Source organism: Myotis myotis, unplaced genomic scaffold (assembly GCF_014108235.1).
Source record: "Myotis myotis isolate mMyoMyo1 unplaced genomic scaffold, mMyoMyo1.p scaffold_m19_p_17, whole genome shotgun sequence".
Lineage (NCBI taxonomy): Eukaryota > Metazoa > Chordata > Mammalia > Chiroptera > Vespertilionidae > Myotis > Myotis myotis.
The window spans coordinates 30,626,659-30,645,678 of NW_023416321.1; the positions used below are offsets into that span (position 1 = coordinate 30,626,659).

At 53.9% G+C, this 19,020-nt stretch overlaps 1 protein-coding gene across 7 annotated transcripts in view; it reads right to left on the minus strand.

Annotated features, from left to right (window-relative positions):
• Positions 1-12,825: 12,825 nt before the first annotated feature.
• Positions 12,826-19,020, minus strand: part of RAB11FIP4 (RAB11 family interacting protein 4) — a 100,072-nt gene continuing 93,877 nt past the window's right edge. For all 7 annotated transcript variants that reach the window (XM_036340607.1, XM_036340608.1, XM_036340610.1 and 4 more), the window contains one exon: positions 12,826-18,068. In XM_036340607.1, the coding sequence (XP_036196500.1) occupies positions 17,952-18,068 (117 nt within the window). In that variant the 3' untranslated portion in view covers positions 12,826-17,951. The remainder of the gene's footprint in view (positions 18,069-19,020) is intronic.

Below are 19,020 nucleotides of genomic sequence, written 5' to 3' on the forward strand. Positions count from 1 at the left end.
CGACAGCCAAGCCAGCGTTCGAAGCTCTCAGTGGAGGGCAAGTGGCGCAGGCGCGGAGGGGCGACGCCCCGCCCCTGGCCCCGCCCCGCCAGCCCGCCCCGCTCCCCCGCCCACTGGGACCTCAGCCAGGCGCCCGCATCCTGCGGGCTGCGGGGCTCGACCCGTAGAGCTTGAGAGCCCGTCCGTCCTCACCCCATCGCCGCCAGCGCCCCCGGGGGCACGGCGCCCGCAGAGCCTGGGATGGGCCCAGAGCCCTGGTGCAGAAAAACCACGACCAATGCCAGTTACCACGGGAGCGGAAGCGGAGGCCGCGGCCCCCAGCGAGCCAGGGCCAAGCATCTGCACTAGCCTCTCTGCCCGATCTGTGAGCCGCCATGTGACCTTGGCCGGGTCATTTCTGTCCAGGCGGTGCAAGCATGGACGGGACTGGCCCTGGAGGAAGATGCAGGGAGCCAGGAGGGCTGAGGCCAGGCTGCAGGGGTCAGGAGAAGTGACCTTTCCTCACTGATCCCGCCGGAACCACCCTCTGTGTAAACAAAACCTTCCCCCGCTTGCTTTTGCTCCCGCCTGCCTTGCCCTTCAACCCCTGGCACGAGACTCCGAATAAACATCATTTTAAACAAGGTGGCCTTGCCCGGGAGGAACCCATGTGGGCGCACAAGGCGACCCTCACAGATGTTCCTGGCGACAGTGCTGGCGGGAGTGAAGAACTGGCGGCGACTGGATGGAAGAGCCCGAGTCTGCCCATACCACGGATCAGGTCACTATTAAAAGGAACGAGCCAGATTCAGAGGGACAATTATCAGCACAGAGTGAGCAAGCATGATGTGGGACAATACATAGCATTTATTACTAAAGTAAACGGAAAGACTAAGCAGGGTATAAAGGAGACTGGATAGGAGACTTTATTGGTAATGTGTTTACTCTGTGAAAGGCAAAAAGCTGAAACAGTGAAAATATGAGGACTTATACTATATATTTTTGTAGATTTTGTATTTTTGTTAAACTAATAAAAAAGAAGAAAGAAATGAAATCCCTCTGAGCTTGTTTGGCCTCTGGCCACAGCATCTGTTCTGAGAGAGGTGCCTGGTGATGGGCGGGGGAGGAAGAGCCCGCTTCTCAGGGTGGGCGGGGCACCTGCCAGCCTCCCTCTGGGCCCAGCCTCCTGTAGCCCCTCCTGTAGCCGTACCCACCGAGGGTACACAAACCCATCTGGCATGGCCCACCCTGCCACTGCCACGGCCATTCTTGATTATTTGCAGAACTTTAAGTATAGATTGTGGTGATTGGGGAAAACCCAGAAAAACTATTGTGTGTGGTAAAGTACATAAAATTTACCATCTCAGCCACTTTAAATGGACACTACACTACAGCCATGTTAACTTTGTGCACATCGTTGTACAACAGATCCCTGGACCTTTTCATCTTGTAAAACTGAATCTCTGTTCCCACTGAGCAGCAACTCCCCTAATCCCTCTATCTCCAGCCCCTGGCAACCCCCAATCTACTTTCTGTTTTTAGGAGTTTGACTACTCAGGGTACCTCATACGAGTGGAATCACACAGTATTTGTCTTTTTGTGACTGGCATAAAGTCACTTAGCACAACGTCTTCAAGGTTTATACATATTGTCACATGACATGATTTCCTTTATTAAGGCCCAATGATATTCCATCAAATGTTTCTTTATCCACGCATCCCACAATGGACGTTTAGCTCACTTCCACCTCTTGGCCATCACGCATAATGCTGCAATGAACACGAGTGTGCAGATATATTGAGATCCTGTCTTCAATTCTTTTGGATATATACCCAGAAGGGGATAGCTGGGTCATATGGGAATTTTAATTTTTTGAGGAACCTACATACTGTTTTCCATAGTGGCTGTCCTAATTTACATTCCCACCAACAGTGCACAAAGGTTCCAGTTTCTCCACATTCCTGTCAGTACTTGTGTTGCTGTTTTATATGGCCATCCTAATGGGTATGAGATCGTATCTCATTGTGGCTGGATGTGCAATTCCCTAATTAGTGATGAAGGGCATCTTTTCATATGTGTATTGGCTATCTGGGAAAACGTCTATTCAAGTCCTTTGACAATTTTTATCCAGGTTATTTTTTTTTCATTGTTGAGTTGTAGTTCTTTATATATCCTGGATATTAGCCTCTTATGAGATATATGGTTTGCAAATATTTTCTCACATTCTGTAGGTTAATTTTTCACTGTTGATTGTTTCCTTTACGCTGCAAAATTTTTAAGGTTGATGTAGTCTCATTTGTCTATTTTTTTGGTGTCATATCCCAGAAGTCATTGCCAAAGCCAATGTCATGAAACTTTCCCTATTTTTTTCTTCTAAGAGATATCAATGCAGATCTTATGTTTAGGTCTTCAATCTATTTTGAGGTAACTTTTGTATATGGCGTAAGTATCCAACTTCATTCTTTTGCATGTGATTACCCAGTTTTCCCAGCGCCATTTGTTCGAGACAGGAACATTTTTAACAGCACTTTTAAAGACGAGAATTCAAAGGACCCGCAGTCTTACCACCAGAGAGAACCACGGTGCCTGCACTCTCGTGTGTATAAAACACACTGTAATTCATTGATTCTGAGATACACGTTCTTTTCACATTATAAATTAGAAATCAGGGTGACAACGGATTTACAGGTGATGGAGTCTTACAGTGTCTTTTTCCTTTTCAGGGGCACATAAGGGGTTTTGTGTTTTTTTTTAAATAATGAATCTGATGAAAGAGCGTTTACAGTACAGTTAGGAGATCAGACTCATTTTCACCTTTGTGTGTTTCATGGTATTCTGATTTTTCTCACGTAGTAGAATGAGCATTTCCTTATAAGTAGATCATTTCCTTGACAGACGTACGGCTCCAATGCAGGGTGTTGGTACTGGGGGACACTGGGGGAAGGGGTGGGGTAATATGGGAACTCTCTGTGCTTTCCATTCAGTTTTGCTGTGGACCTAAAACTTCTCTAAGAGTCAATTTAAAAAAAACCCTTAAAAAAAAGGAGATAATTTTTGAATCCCTTTCTTTCTGACCCATGTGCTATGAGTCACGGCCAGCCCTGGGCTGCATTGGGTTGCTCACTGACGGGGGTCACTGTGGGTCTCTCCAGGTCTACTTCTTTCTTTTTTTAAATATATATTTTATTGATTTTTTACAGAGAGGAAGGGAGAGGGACAGAGAGTTAGAAACATCGATGAGAGAGAAACATCGATCAGCTGCCTCCTGCACGCCTCCTGCTGGGGATGTGCCTGCAACCAAGGTACATGCCCTTGACTGGAATCGAACCTGGGACCCTTCAGTCCGCAGGCCTACGCTCCATCCACTGAGCCAAACTGGCCAGGGCTCTCCAGGTCTACTTCTGAGCTGGGGAGGCCCAGGAGCAAACAGCTGTACGCCCATGGTCTAACTTCTATTTCCTAAACTTACGTGTACTGTTTTTAATAGAGAGCTTTTGCACTGGCCAAGATGCTCTGAAATTTGACCCAGAAGTGAGAGCTGGTTCCGGAACACAGAGCTCCTCCTACTGGACAAGAATGAGGCCGTGCCCACCTCCAGCTCCATGCAGTGCGCTGGTAAGAGCATCCAGTCATTCCTTCCTTCAGTGAGTCCTCACTGAGCACTACTACTTGCCAGACCCTGTTCTCGTGCTGGGGCCATAGCAGTGACTCAGCAGCACAGACCCCTGTCCTGGCGGCACTTCCATTTTAACATAAATAATCAAAACATACAGTATGTCAGATGGTGGTAAGTACAAGGGTGCAAAATAAAGCAGGAAAGAAGGCTAGGAAATGCTGGAGGTGTAGATTGAATGCGGTCACGACTTCTTTGCTGCTTTTCCCATCGAAAGATGGAGTCTGTTTCTCTCCTCTTTGGACATGGGCTGCCACCTGGCTTGCCTCGACCAATAGGATGTGGCAAAGTGACGCTGTGTGAATGCTGAAGCTTAGGTCTCAAGAGACCTTACAGCTTCTGCCTCTACCACTTCAGCACCCCGTCCCGAGACCACTGTGTGAGGAAGACAGACTAGCTGTTGGAGGATGAGGGGCCACAAGAAGTTTCGCAGCTGAAAGCCAGCACCACCTGCCAGACAGGTAAGGGTGGCCATCTTGGCCCTTCCTGCCAGCTGACCTGCAGCCGAATGCAGCCACATGCATGCCCAGCAGAGGAACTGCCAGCCGACCCATAAAATCCTGAAGATAATTCATTGCTGTGTTGTAAGCCACTACATTTTTGAGGCTGGTTTGTTACATAGCAATCACAGTTCGTTGATTCAGGAGGTTACATACCAGGAACACCTTTTTCGGTTCTAGGTATGTAGGGCTGGTGTTATTTGTGTGGAATAGTTGAAACTTTTTTTTTAAAAGTATATTTTTATTGATTTCAGAGAGGAAGGGAGATAGATAGAAACATCAATGATGAGAGAGAACCATTGATTGGCTGCCTCCTTTACCTCCCCTACTGGGGTGGGGGGATCAAGCCCGCAACCCAGGCATGTACCTTTGGCTGGAATTGAACCCGGGACCCTTTAGTCCACAGGCTGACTCTCTATCCACTGAGCCAAACCAGCCAGGGTGGAATAGTGAAACTTTTGAGATGCTGGATGTAACATGGGCCATGCCCAGGGCCTCCCAGCGGCTGTTTAATCTGTTTCCTCTCCACAAAACGGGAGAGTTAGTTAGCTCTTAGCCACCCCCTGCATTAGTTAAAAATTGAACAACCTTCTTCATTATTTGCTGCTAAAGTTAGCAAGGGAGGGAAATGCTGGCACCACCCTTTTCCTTGGGTGTAGTAGCAACCTGACACTTAAACCTTTGGTCAAGTTTCACAGTCCCTTCGCCAGCACAAAAGCTCTAAATTAAGGCTGCCGTTCATAGGAGAAAAAAGGTAACGCAACTTGAAACCTGTTGGAACAGCATGTGGCCACGCTTGTCGACATTTGAACTAAGCCTGCTTTTCATCCTCAGGTTCAGTGCCATTTGGCTTTTCTCTCTCTCCCCTTCCCGTGTTTAGTTGTTACCTTTTCCTGACTCCTCCACTCGTGCGCATTCACTCTGAACAAAGTGCTTCCAGGTGGCTGTGCAATTGAAAGGGGCCGGGGGAGCTGGCAGGTGGACCACGGGCTAAACAGCACCAGGCTCCTCAGAAGCCCCCAAACAAGGCGGGCGCCTCAGCGAGCACCACGCTGAGCAGCTGCAGCCTTGGACTCTTTCCCTGAGCGCGAGCCGGCCCTCTCGGGCAGTCAGGGTGCCCGTGGGGCTCCTGGGCAGTGAGAGGTCTGCCTGGTTGGGGGCAGAGGACTTATGGACCAAGTCGCCCCCCGCCCCCCAGGATGGATTCCTCTGGGGAAAGATGGGCCTTCTGGGAGGAAGCCTGGTAGAGAAGAAAGCACTGAAGACCTGTGTCTCATGCATCTATTGCTGTGTCATCATAGAGCTTGCAACAAGAACTTCATTACTTGTCACGGTTCTCTGGGCTGGCCAGGTAGTTGTGCTTGATCTGGTGCTGCCTCACTCCCATGGCCGACACTGGCCGGGAGCTTGGCTGGGGCTGTTGGCCCGGGAGTGAGGCCACGTTGGGCCTCCCAGCTGTTCTCCATGTGGCTGCCGGGCTTCCTCAGCGTGGCAGCTGGCCCACAAGAAGGGGCATTTCGAGAGGAAGGAAGCAGAAGCTCCCTGCAGGCTACCTAAGGGCAGAGCTGAGCAACCCCAGAATGTCACATCTGCCAGACGATGCCATTTGTATCTAGTGATCAAATACAGTGGGGCCTTGACTTACGAGTTTAATTCGTTCCGAGACCGAGCTCATTAAGGAGCTTGTTAACTCAAATTACTCTGTCAACTCAATGCAAAAAACCTGCCGAGAGTCAGCTGGTATCTCAAAAAACTCGTTAGTCGGGTCACTCGTAAGTCAAGGCCCCACTGTAGTCGCAGAGCCAGCCACCTTCGAGGGGAGGGTAAGTCAACCCCGCCTCTCAACAGACAGTGGCCGGCCCATAGGGAGAGAATAAGTCAATGGCGGCTATCTTTCTTTTTAAACAATTTTAAATATGTTTTTGTTGCTTTCAGAGAGGAGGGGAGAGGGAGAGAGAGCCAGAAACATCAGTTATGAGAATCATGGACCGGCTGCCTCCTGCACGCCCCCTCTTAGGGATTGAGCCTGCCACCTGGGCACGTGCCCTGACCGGGAATTGAACTGTGACCTCTTGGTTCATAGATCGATGCTCAACCACTGAGCCACACCGGCTGGGCACAGCATTTTCTTTCTTTCTTTTTTTTTTTTTAAATCTAGAGGCTATACCAATGTCTTGGAGCCCCAATCAGAACCCAATAATAAAGCCAGAGCTTGGAGTGATCGCAGGAGCCAGAGGGGGACTTCCTGCAGCCCCAACCCAGCCCCCTGGTTAGTTCCAGGCAGGACTGGCTTGAAGCTGGCTCTGGACTCCCTGGGCCCTAAAGCCCACAACCTCGCCCAGGGCCTTGGAGCACGATGGATGCCTTACCCCACTTCATGTGCAGCCCAGCGCACGAGGCTGACCGTCCTCCTGGGTCTCTGCTCCTGCTCATCAGAGCAAACAGGGCGCACGAGTTCCCACTTCCACGCTACTGCGCCCACTGTGCCCTGCCGGGCCCTCTGACAGCCCCTCGGCCCCCCCGGGGAGCTCCCCAGGCTCCAGGCTCAGCATGTGCTGCCTTCTCCCTGAAGTCTTCCCGGCTGCAGGGCCTCCCCAGCCTGAGCAGCCACTCCTGGGGGAGCCGGTTGCGGCTCTGGGATGATGCTTCCCCACCCCGGCACCTGAGTGTGGATCCTGGGTGACCTGCGGCTAGTTAGGTCACCTGTGGTGGTGAGTTTCCTCATCTGGAAAATGGGGATACTCCTACCACCCACCTCATGGTTGTCTGAGGATTAAATGACACAAAACAATGCAAGCACTCAGAATACTGCCTGGCACGCAGCAAATCCTAAATAGGTAAAAGCTAACATGCACCACCTCCTCGCAGCCTCCAGCGGGCCAAGCAGGGGGGAGGGGCTCAGAGGGGGCGGCATCATGCCAATTTCCAGGCTCCAAAGTCAGCACAGACACCCAGACGGACTGACTGGAGGGGAACCTGCCTTGACCCTCACTGAGCACCCCCTGCTGACCACCGACCATCCTCCTGCTGACCACCAATACCCCTCTGCTGACCACCGACCATCCTCCTGCTGACCACCAATACCCCTCTGCTGACCACCGACCATCCTCCTGCTGACCACCGACCATCCTCCTGCTGTCCACCAATACCCCTCTGCTGACCACCGACCATCCTCCTGCTGACCACCGACCATCCTCCTGCTGTCCACCAATACCCCTCTGCTGACCACCGACCATCCTCCTGCTGACAACCAATACCCCTCTGCTGACCACCGACCATCCTCCTGCTGACCACCAATACCCCTCTGCTGACCACCGACCATCCTCCTGCTGACCACCAATACCCCTCTGCTGACCACCGACCATCCTCCTGCTGACCACCAATACCCCTCTGCTGACCACCGACCATCCTCCTGCTGACCACCAATACCCCTCTGCTGACCACCGACCATCCTCCTGCTGTCCACCAATACCCCTCTGCTGACCACTGACCATCCTCCTGCTGACCACCGACCATCCTCCTGCTGTCCACCAATACCCCTCTGCTGACCACCGACCATCCTCCTGCTGACCACCAATACCCCTCTGCTGACCACCGACCATCCTCCTGCTGACCACCAATACCCCTCTGCTGACCACCGACCATCCTCCTGCTGACCACCAATACCCCTCTATTGACCACCAAACACTTCTCTGCTGACCACCAAACACTTCTCTGCTGACCACCAAGCATCCCTGCTGACCACGGGTCTCTGGACCCGACAAGGGCTAGGGTGCTGGCCTGCTGCGCTGAGGCCTGAAGGTGAGGAGCTGGGGGAATCGCTTTCCCACTCGTGGCTGTAGTGAGTCGTTTCCTGAGGCGGGTGGCTGGAGTCCTCCCAGGAGGGCTGTGAGAAGCCTGGCTCCCCTGCCCAAGTGACCACCAACACCCAGTGATTCCAACTCCTCATCCCACTCAGCAAAGAAACAATAAAACCAGGTCTTACCTGAGTGCAGGCTGCCTCCATCTCTCGCCTCAGCAACTTACCTGGTCGCCTGCTGCTCTGAATCTCAGCTCTGAGCTGGCGGCTCCCAGACGGAAGATCCTCCCGCAGCGGGCGGTCCTGCTCTTCTCCTGCTGGTTCTCTAAGAGCCTTTGCACCTTCTGTTCCTGCTCCCATGCCCTCCCCAACCTCCCTCACCTGGCCCCTCCTCCTCCTCCATCCTCAGCTGAACTCTCCCGACTCCTCAAATGGTTTCAGGAGTGAGTATGCATCGGTGATTCTCACCCCTGGAATCACTTTGAGCAAAACAAACAAAAAAGCCCCCACAAAAGTGTCCAGCCCCGCCACACCCCCAAATCCACAGCGCTGGGCTGGGTCCCCGTACACACAGGCGCACCTCCTTCACTGTGCTTCGCCTTTGGTGCTTCTCAGATGTTGTCTTTCTACAACTTGAAGGCAAGACCCTCCGCCATCAGTAAGATTACAGCGCGCTTTACTGTGATGCTCGCTTAAGTGCCACGGTCGGGAACCGAGCCTGCAATGGCTCCGGGGTCTGCCTGTACCCACGTGGCTTAACATTCCCCCAGGTGATGCACCTGTGCAGCCAGGAGGAGACTCTCCCATCCAGCATTCTAGACGCTCCTGTGTCATGGGGATGGGGAGCGGGTCGGCTTTGCTCACCTTCACAGCCCAGCACCTAGCCCTAAACCAGGTGCTGCTCAAACAAATCATTTGCTTAATGGGTGACTGAGAACCACCCTTAGCCCACCAGGCTCTGTGCTGCCTCACCAGGCTCCCCTCCCAGGCACAGTACCCCGAAAGGGCGGAGCTTTCTACAAGCCTCCCCTGTAGAGGGCCGCCTGGGAGGCACCTAGGCATTTTCTTATAATTATTGTCAGCTGAACTCAGCATAGGCAGAGCCACGCCCTGGGAACATGCTTCCCCAATAAAGCTGGACATGTTAATCAGGCAGGGGCGGAACTAGATATGTAAATCTAGGCCTTTTGCCGCCTCTCCATCAGAGAGGATGGCGCCCACCTGGCCCCAGCTTAAAATCTATTTCTGCGTCTTGGTCTTTCTTTAATTTCTTAATCCCCAGCTCCTCCACTCAGCAAATGGACTGTTTCCTTTTCCATGCGGGACATGGAAAAGAGAGAAACAGCCCCCCACACTCCCCCACGTGTAGCTCCTAAGTCCTAGTCCTTCGGGGCCCTGCTGAAACACCCCTTCCTTGGGGAAGGCGTCCCTGGCCCCCAGCCCCCACAGTCCTCTGGTGCCTCTCCCCTCCCCCAGGACAGAAGCCTCTGCTGTCTTTTCTGTACCAACTCCCAGTGCTGGGCACCAAGCTTGGCACACACAGTGCTGCTCAGCAGGTTCAGTTGGCTGGTTGAGTGATTTCGTGCTGATATTTTGGACCCATTCAGGAGACTCTGACCTGGTCACAGACAACTCTAAAAGCCCCTACAGTTAAGGGCCCAGCGAGTTGGTGGGATCTGGCAGTGAAACACTTAGCAGGAGCTGAGACCTCTGGGGGCCATGGGGATGACGTCATCTGTTACCGTGGTCAGGGAACCTTCAAGACTGGTGAGTGGGCACAGACCTGTGCAGAGGGCACCACCTGCACACACAGCAGGTGCTCCTGCCTCTCTCCAGAATAGCACACTTGGTTGAATTGTGTCCCCCTCCCCCCCGCCCCCATGAGATATGCTGAAGCCCTAAGTCCTGGTGCCTGTGAATGCAGCCTTATTGGAAAACAGGGTGTTGGCAGGTGCAATCAAGTTGAGGTCCTACTACAATGTCTGGCCTCCTTATAAGAAAGGTGAGCCCAGCTGGTGTGGCTCAGTGGTTGAGCATCGACCTATGAACCAAGAGGTCACGGTTCAATTCCCGGTCAGGGCACATGCCTGGGTTGCAGGCTGGATCCCCCATAGCAGGTTGCAGGAGGCAGCCAATCAACGACTCTCTCATCATTGATGTTTCCATCTCTCTCTCCCTCTCCTTCCTCTCTGAAATCAATACAAATATATATATTTTTTAAAAAGCAAGATTTGAACACAGATATCCCGAAGGAAGATGTCCACGTGAAGACGCAGCCACAAGCTAAGGGGCTCCAAGATGCCAGCAAGCAGCAGAAGCTGAGAGGGGCCCGGAACCGACCCTCCCTGAAGCTCCAGGAGGAACCGACCCTGCTGACACCTTGGTTTCAGGCTTCTGGCCTCCAGGCCTGTGAGAGAATAAATGTCTGTGGTGTAAAGCCACCCAGTTGTGGTACGTTTTTACAAGCACCTTGGAAAACTAACACAAGAGAGGAGACACTCTGATAATCTGTGGGGGAAGAGGAGTCTTACCTCCTGAAAGCCAGATGTTGATGCTGCAGCACTGACTGGGTCCCCACCCGGGGCCTGGGCACACGCCACACAGGTGCTCCTCGTCACGCCACGGGAGGAACTGTCACTTCCTTTGCTTACAGTCCAGGCAACTGAAACTCCCAGAGGTGAGTCCCTGGCTCAGGCACAGCAGGAAGCCAGGGGCAGGGGGTCCAAACCCAGGCCTCTCTCTGGTTTCAAGTCCAGGAATCTCTCCGTGAAGAGTCGGCACTTAGAAAATGGTTAATGGCTTGAGGATTGTGAGCGTCAGCACATTAGAAGTCGATACTGGGGTCCTTTAGCAATGCCCCTGTCCCCACCCTGGTCCCCAGGACACCACTCTGCTCCCTTCCACTTCCCTGACTCGACTCAGCATTCACCTCCATGCCAAGTCCTTTTCAGGGCTCCTGATGTCTACACACGACCCGAAGCAGGCTGCGAGGGGGCCAGAGCTTCAGGGAATGCTAGCAGCTGCTCTGGAAGGCTGGGGAGAAGGCAAAACCAGCCTCTCTAAAGCAGTGGTTCTCAACCTTGGCCGCACATTAGAATCAAGGATGAGGCCCAGAAATCAGGATTTTAAAAAGATTCCCAGGTGATTCTAATGTGCAGCCAAGGTTGAGAACCGCTGCTCTAAAGCAGCGGTTCTCAACCTGTGGGTCGCGACCATCAGAAAACACATATAGCAGATCAGATATTTACATTACGATTCATAACAGAAGCAAAATTAGTTATGAAGTAGCAACGAAAATAATTTTATGGTTGGGGGTCACCACAACATGAGGAACTGTATGAAAGGGCCGTGGCATTAGGAAGGCTGAGAACCACTGCAAGTGGTGGCGCCCGGCTGGTGTGGCTCCTTGATTGAGCATCGACCTATGAACTAGGTCACAGTGATGGCGAACCTTTTGAGCTCCGCGTGTCAGCATTTTGAAAAACCCTAACTTAACTCTGGTGCCGTGTTACACATAGAAATGTTTTGATATTTGCAACCATAGTAAAACAAAGACATATTTTTGATATTTATTTTATATATTTAAATGCCATTTAACAAAGAAAAATCAACCAAAAAAATGAGTTCGCGTGTCACCTCTGACACACGTGTCATAGGTTCGCCATCACTGAACTAGGAGGTCATGGTTGGTCAGGGCACATGCCCTGGTTGCGGTCTTGATCCCCACCCAGTAGGGGGCATGCAGGAGGCAGCCAAGGGATGATTCTCTCTCATCACTGATGTTTCCAGTACCTGCTTTCTCTCTCTGAAATCAATAAAAACATTTTTTTAAAAAATAGTGTAAAAGAAAGAAGGAACCTGTTTCTGAAACTGGGGTGCAGGGCAACACTCAGGAACTGGAGGCACCTGACTGGCAGCAGAGGCCCTGGGAGGGTGGGAATAGGGCTGCCAGTTTTAAAAAGTGCCCAGCTAAACTCGAATTTCAGGTCTACACCAAGTAACGTTTTAGTGTTGCATGGACATACTTAAACTAAACAACTTATTTCTGAAATTCAAATTTAACTGGATCTCTTGTATTTTTATTGCAAAACCTGGCAACCCTAGCTGGGAAGGAAAGAGGACACGTTAGGAGGATGGAGGGAATAAGGTCCGAGAGAACACAACCCCCAGTGTTGGGAGGTGACGTCCCCGAGAGCCCAGGAGGCCATGGGAAGCCAGTGGGTAGGGAGCCGCCCGCCGGCGCTGGCAGACCCGTGGCACGGGGCCTCCCTGGGGAAGTGCAGGCCTCTGGTCTTGCCGGCCCTAAAATTCTGGCCAACAGGGAGGGCAGATTCATCTCCAGCAGCAGGGTGACCTATGAACCCCTTTGACACCTGGAACCCTATAATAACCAGGGAGGGATAAACAAGAAGGGTAGAAATCTGGGGTCTGGCCACCTACCCTGGAGCCACCTCTACACTGGGGCTTGGCAGGCCCAGCGCTGGCAGGGCAGTGGGAAACCAGGGCTGAGTAGGGGACTTGGCCTGTGCCCAAGGGTCACGGTGGCTGGCCTGGAGGAAAGTGGACAAGCTGAGATCCTGCGAGGCCCTGGCTGGGAGAGGGAACGTGGTTGCAGCGAGGACAAGCTTTTCAAACTCAGCCCTGGGCCTGGACTGGTGGTGTTGGAGGAGCTCTGGGATCCACACGCATGTACTGGGGCTGGCGGCTACAGCAGGAGTCTGCAGGGAGACCCCCAGCCCCTGCAGGACAGCACCAGCATCTGGCCCACGGGGTGAGGCCTGCTCTTTGCAGGGAGATGGTCTATCTCCAGGAGCCCTGGGACCAGCCCCCCGCCTTCCTCCCTCCCTCCTCCACCACAGAAACTCACCATTAAGTCAGGCAAGAAAAGCAAACTGTTTATTTACACCTCAGTCTGTACATTAGTTCCCGAGGGAGCCCACCTCTGAGAGCCTGCTTCTTTCTGGCTGGAAGCAGGCTGGGGGTGGAGCGCTCGGGACCCTGGCTCACTGCCTTGGGGCCTCACCCCACTCTCCCCACCCTGGGGCCTGGAGGCGGGGGTCTCACTGAGCCCGAGGGCTGAGAGCTAAGCCCGCTTCCAGATGGAGGCTCCTGGGGCTACAGACTCAGGTGGAACCCAGAGTCAAAGCCATCAACCAACCCTTGGACCTGAGGCCACACGTGCAACTCATTCCATTGGAACTCCCCGCCCCCTTTCCCCCAGGAGGCCCAGCCGAGAGAGTGGGGTGAAGGGAGCCAGCCGGCTGTGAGGGAGTCTGCAGCCACGCCTGGTCTGACCTCGGTCCCGACGTCAGTTCGGGATTTAATGGCACCCGGGTCTGAGCACCTTCAGCAGATGAGGGAGAGCTTGGCAGTTGTTAACGGCAGGCAGGGCAGCAGCGAGAAGCCTCTTCCTTCTGCCCCCCTGTCCGCAGCTGTTCTAGACACCAGATGGCAGCGGCTTCCCCGGGGGCGGGAGGTGCATCTCTGAGGGGCCCACGGAGCTGGCAGACCCAGAGCATCCCTGCCGGGCTGAAGCCCCAGGCTGGGAAGGTGCGCTCTACTTTATAAATATTGACGCCAACGCAGGAGAGGTTTGTGGGAGAAGTTTACACAAAGTCACCCTTTCTGGTGTGCGAGGCTTCTACACTAGCAGCAGGCTAGACGAGGGACTAAGTGGGCCCGAGCCCCCCAAGCTTAAGACCACCATGGAAAATTCTGTACAAGTGACCACGTCTGCACGGCTGAGTGACGAAGGGGCAGTGGAGCCTGGTCCCTGCGGCGGGCGAGCTGGGACACGGGGAGCAGGCCGCACGTGGTGGAGGCACGCGGACACGAAGTGCAACACTATGTACACATTTACAGGCTCGGGAAGGGCCAGGGGCAACGAGAGGATGTAGAAAAGGGGGCAGTGGCAACGTGGAAAGTCCTGTACAGGGGTGACGGGGAAGAAAAAGGCACAAGGACAATGACCCCAAACCATGCAGACAAAACGCAGCCTGGGCAGCACAGAACAGCGGGTCCCGGCAGGAGGCTTGGGCTCCTGGGACAACAGCACTTAGATCCTGCGGGGGTGCCACTCCCAGCCACCCCTCCTGGGGGGCTGGGGGAGACATCCCCCCGTTACAGTCACAATGGGAAGAGAAGCACAAGGTCGGAGCAACAAAATCATGGCGCATCGACTTCACCAGGGTTTACGCTTTTAGAAACAACTTTCTAGAAAGTGGTCTCTTTTCCCAGGTGGGCAGCCTTGGAGTTGCCCTGCCATGCAGGTGGGCAGCCGTGGCCCTGCTCCCCCGGCCCCCGCCCTCTCATGCACACACAGAGCAGGCAGGCAGGACCCAGAGGTCCCAGGGTCAGGGAAGGGAGGGCCTGGCCCCCTAGCCTGAGGCCCCGCAGCAGCATGCCTGTCTCGCAGCCTGAATCACAGCCCTAGAGGGGCTGCCTAGTCCCAAAGGAAGAAAGGCTGGAGATGACAGCAGGGGATGGCCCTCTCCTCAATCTAACACCCACCTCAGGCCTTTAAAGAGTCACTGCAGATCTGCAGGGACAACAAAGTCATTTCCTTGGAATGGTGACCGTCCAAAAACTTCCTGTTTCCAATCACATCTAAAATTAGCTTTTAGGGCCGAAACCGGTTTGGCTCAGTGGATAGAGCATCAGCCTGCGGACTGAAAGGTCCCAGGTTCGATTCCGGTCAGGGGCATGTACCTGGGTTGCGGGCACATCCCCAGTGGGGGATGCGCAGGAGGCGGCTGATCGATGTTTCTCTCTCATCGATGTTTCCAACTCTCTGTCTCTCTCCCTTCCTCTCTGTAAAAAATCAATAAAATATATTTAAAAATAAAGGGCCTGGGAAGGTTCTCGCCTCGGGCTTTGTGTTTTTAACAGGTCAGAAGTCAAGTCAAGCTAAAGAAAGGTCCCTCTTACAATTCGGCAAGGATCTAACACATTTAAAATAAAACATCTTGTCTAACTCTGGCCACGTCAAAGTTAAAAAAAATATTTTCGTACTAGAACTTTATTTCTTATATCTTCCCACAGAATCTAATAGAAGGGGCTTCTGTTCTCTTAGATTCTGTAGATAAAACTAACGTGCCAGTTCCGTGAGTTCTGTCTGGCTTTGAGTTGAGTGCAAGGACAGGCCCGTGTCATATGAAGTGGGCGTCTCTGCAGGAGCCCCTGTAGGGCAGCGGTCACCAGCCAGTTGTCCGCGGACACTGGTGGTCCGTGAGGTCCGAAAGGTTGGTGACCGCTGCTCTAGGTAGTGCTGGTTCCTACCTGGGTTTAGCAAGAACCAAAACCAAAACCCACACAGGCCACCCAGGCAAATCACAATCACCTGGGGCATTTCAAACGTCCGAAGCCTGAGCCACACCCACACCCATGAAATCAGAACCTCTGGGGATTTGGGCCTGTGATCAGAATTTCAAAAATCTCTCCATTTTAATTATGTGCCAACGATTGCGTGGAATATACTTCTACTAAAAATTAGGTCGTTTACCTGAAATTCAAATTTCACTGGGCATCCTGGACACTGTTCACCAGTACTGAGCGAGCCGGGCAGGACCCTCAACCTGAGAACACACGAGGGGGGAGGAAACACAGGAATGGGGCAGACCCAGAGTCAGTGCAGCTCTGGGACCTGCCGGGGTTGGGGGGCTGGGACCCCGAGGCCCCCGCCCTTCTCAGGCTAGCTTTCAAGCACAGAAGAGCTTTTCTAAAGTGTTATCTGAAAAAGCCAATTGGACAGACGAGGTTTCATAAGAGGTATTCTGGCTGATGTCAGAGGCTGGGTGTAACTTGAGGTGTGTGTTACATGGACTTCAGCCTCGTGTTAAAGTCCGCCCTCGTCCAGAGGCCCCACGCCCTGCACCAGGTCCTGAGGGCCTTTCAGACGCGGGGCTTCCTCGGGGAGTGTCCCTGTGGCGCCCCCTGCAGGAGGAGGCGCAGAACGCTGCGGGCTGACCGCTTTTCCCGCCCCTTTCCCCAAGGCAGAACTCCCTTCCCACACTGTGACTGCAACTCGGGCAGGGGCCGCCTCCCACCTCCCTGCAGCTAAAGAGCTTGTACAGTTTTACACATAAAATGCTCATCCCTGGGGCAAGCCCCCAACATCTCTGCGGGACTCCTTCCCAAGTAAAACCCAGACCAAAGCCAGGTCAAGATTATCTTTCCTTTCCTTTCATTCCTGGGGCTCCGTCCTATTAGCAAATTCTCGAGAGACCGGCTCCCTATGCTTTCCTTCCACGCCACTTCTCAGAGCCACGTCTCAGACCCTCGGTGGAGCCCGAGGAGACCAGTGTCCCAAGGGGTTGAGAAGCTCCGGAGGACGGACTCCAGCCCTGGTTTTCCTGGTGTGGGGGGCCCCAAACGCCTACATCAAGCCAACGCAGCCCCGTTATTTGCCGCCTGAAACAAACCCCACATATTCTTGAAAAGAAATCACACAATCCAACCAAAGCAAAAGCTGACAGGACTGGAAAGAAGGTGGGTCGTGGCCGCAGCCTACCTCTGTGAGCAGGGAACCCCCAAGCCCCCAGGGGCCCTCTTCACCCGCCACTACCCTACCTTCCCGGCATACTCCCCTCCACTCCCTCCACAACATGCCCAAACTTTCCCTGTACCCTAGAAGTGCTAACGAAAGCAAACTTCAGGGGGGAAATGAAGACCATCCGTGTTTATGTATTTGGATGGGGAAACGAATCGGCCACATAAAATGGAGAACCACTGGGAAAACTCAAAGGAAAAGTACCCTATCTACTCCCAGCTGCCGGGAACAAAAGATCACATTGAAAATGTGTGTGAACTCCCACACGTGCCCCGAGGACGGACGACTAAGGTTTCCCTGAAACTTCCCCAACTGTGTCTCCCACCAGGACAGCATTCGTCTCCCGTGGGCTGAGGACCGAACGCAGGTGTGTTCCTAAAAGTGGGGATGCCGGGGTCTCCCTGCCCAGCTGAGCCCAGCCCAGAGGCCTGGCTCTGAACACCTGCGCCCGCGGCTGCTGTCACCAGGCTGCGCAGAACGCAGGGTGGTGAGCAAGGCCCACTGCCAGGCCCAGAAGCGGCCGACGGTCCATCCTGGCTTCTCTTTCCAGATGCAGCCGGCGGAAGGAACCTGGTGGGGAGGCGAGCGTGCTCCTCCCCGAAAACCATGTCTTTGGTTGCCCGATGACAACACCTGTCTGAAACACCCCCGTCCCTCAGCCTCCTTCTCCTTCCTTTAATCCCTGCACGTTACAGCCAAGTGAACGCTGCTTATTTTTCATGGTCTCAAAAACAAAACAAAACAGGAAGGGAGAGGTAGGTCAGCAGCGATGGGAGGGGCACGGAGGGCGCTAAAAACACGAGGCTTCTCAGAATGAAGGTGGCTCGGCAGCAAGCCCGAGTCCTTTGGACACACGGTGCACAAGCATCGCAGGGGCTGCCGGCTGGGGAGGGGGCTGGTGGGGGCCCCTCCTCACGTCCCCCTAAACACCACTTCCTCCTCTCTGAGCTCCAGCACCTGGACTTCAAAGGTGGCTACAGAGGCTGGCGAGGACACCGCTGTTGGACAGTTGAACTCCCAGGAAAGGTCATAGCTTTGCTCCTGCTCCCAGAAGGCATGGGTGGGAGAAGGAGCTGTCTCCCTAGAGTATTTAATCCTCACCCCAGAGGTAGAATCATTTTATCCAGTATCTGCAACACAAGCTTCCAGTTCCTGTTATTACAGTCACTCCTGATTGCAGACCTTGCCCTCCGCAACCTCCAGGACGCTCTGCCCCTGCAAAGGGACCACAAAGTGCATGGACAGCTAACGGCGCCGAGTCAACCCCAGCCACGGCCCCACGCTCACCCCTCGCTGTGTGCTCAGCGTCCACACCAGTACACATTACACGGTGGCCAGAGATACATTTTCAGTGTGTGTGGGGACCCGGCTGGGGCCGCATCCTCAGGCAGGGCCTGCCCTTTGGTCCTGGGGTCCCAGGGTCCCGAGGCCACTCTGCAGCCAGCCCCCGTCTCAGTGTTTGATCTCGAGGATGGAGGGGTTATGGTCCAGGATGGCGAGGATGATCTTGTCCATGTACTGCCGCAGCCGGAAGTTGATCTCCTCCTGCTCCTTGAGGGCTTCCATGAGCTGATGGTAATGGGAGAGGCGGTCAGAGGCCGGCCTGGGCGGAGCCAGGTGCCCGGGCTCACAGGGAGCCAGTGCCCAAGGACAGAGCTCAGGAGACCCAGGCAAGGCAGCCCCAAGACCAACCTCAGCACTCGGTGCCAGGACACGAGTCTAAAGCCCAGCTCAACTCACACCCAAGGAGAGTGAACCATGCAGATGCCCAGGCCCACCCTCAGAGATCCTGATTTGACTGGTCTGTGGAGGGGCCCAGGTATGGGTAAGTTTTTGGTAAAAGCTGAGAACACTGGCCAAAGGCATTTATAATCAAGACGAACACCCAAAACCCCAGGGCCCTAAGACTTGTAAGGCTGTTTCTTCAGCCTGGAATGGCCCCCTCGCCGCCCCTGGCCCTGCCCTTCTCCAGGTCCATTCCTGACAGTCCTTTGGGATGTCACTGAAATGCTACATCTCCCCGGCTCACCTGGGAGCTCTCTGAGGCCAGGGGTCCCAGCACAGGGTAAGGGGTTCAATGACTGTCTTAGATTCATGTTTAAATGTAACCGGAGTATTTGGAGAGAGACCTGAGCTTTTATGACCGTACCCCGGTGGGGCCGGAAGAGGAGGCTTGGTGCTGGAGGCCTGGGTCCCTCCTCCTCCACAGGCTCAGTGATCCTGTGTCCTGGCCTCCCAGTCTGTTCAGACAGCCCCCGAGTTGTCAGAAGATGAAGTGAGGGCATACTGCCAGCAGGTGCTCCAGAAGTGGCTTGGAGGAGGGGAGTTACAGACCCCCTGGGCTACATGTTAATGAAATCAACTGGCCATTTCAGCACATTCGTGGCTGAGCTAAGACTCAAGCTCTAAACCGGAGCTCCTCCCACCACCTGCAGGAAATCAAAGCTGATGAAACCCTCATGCAGCTCTGCCCTCACTCAGGGTTGCTGCAGATGGGGCCTCCCCGGGGCCAGGCCTGGTC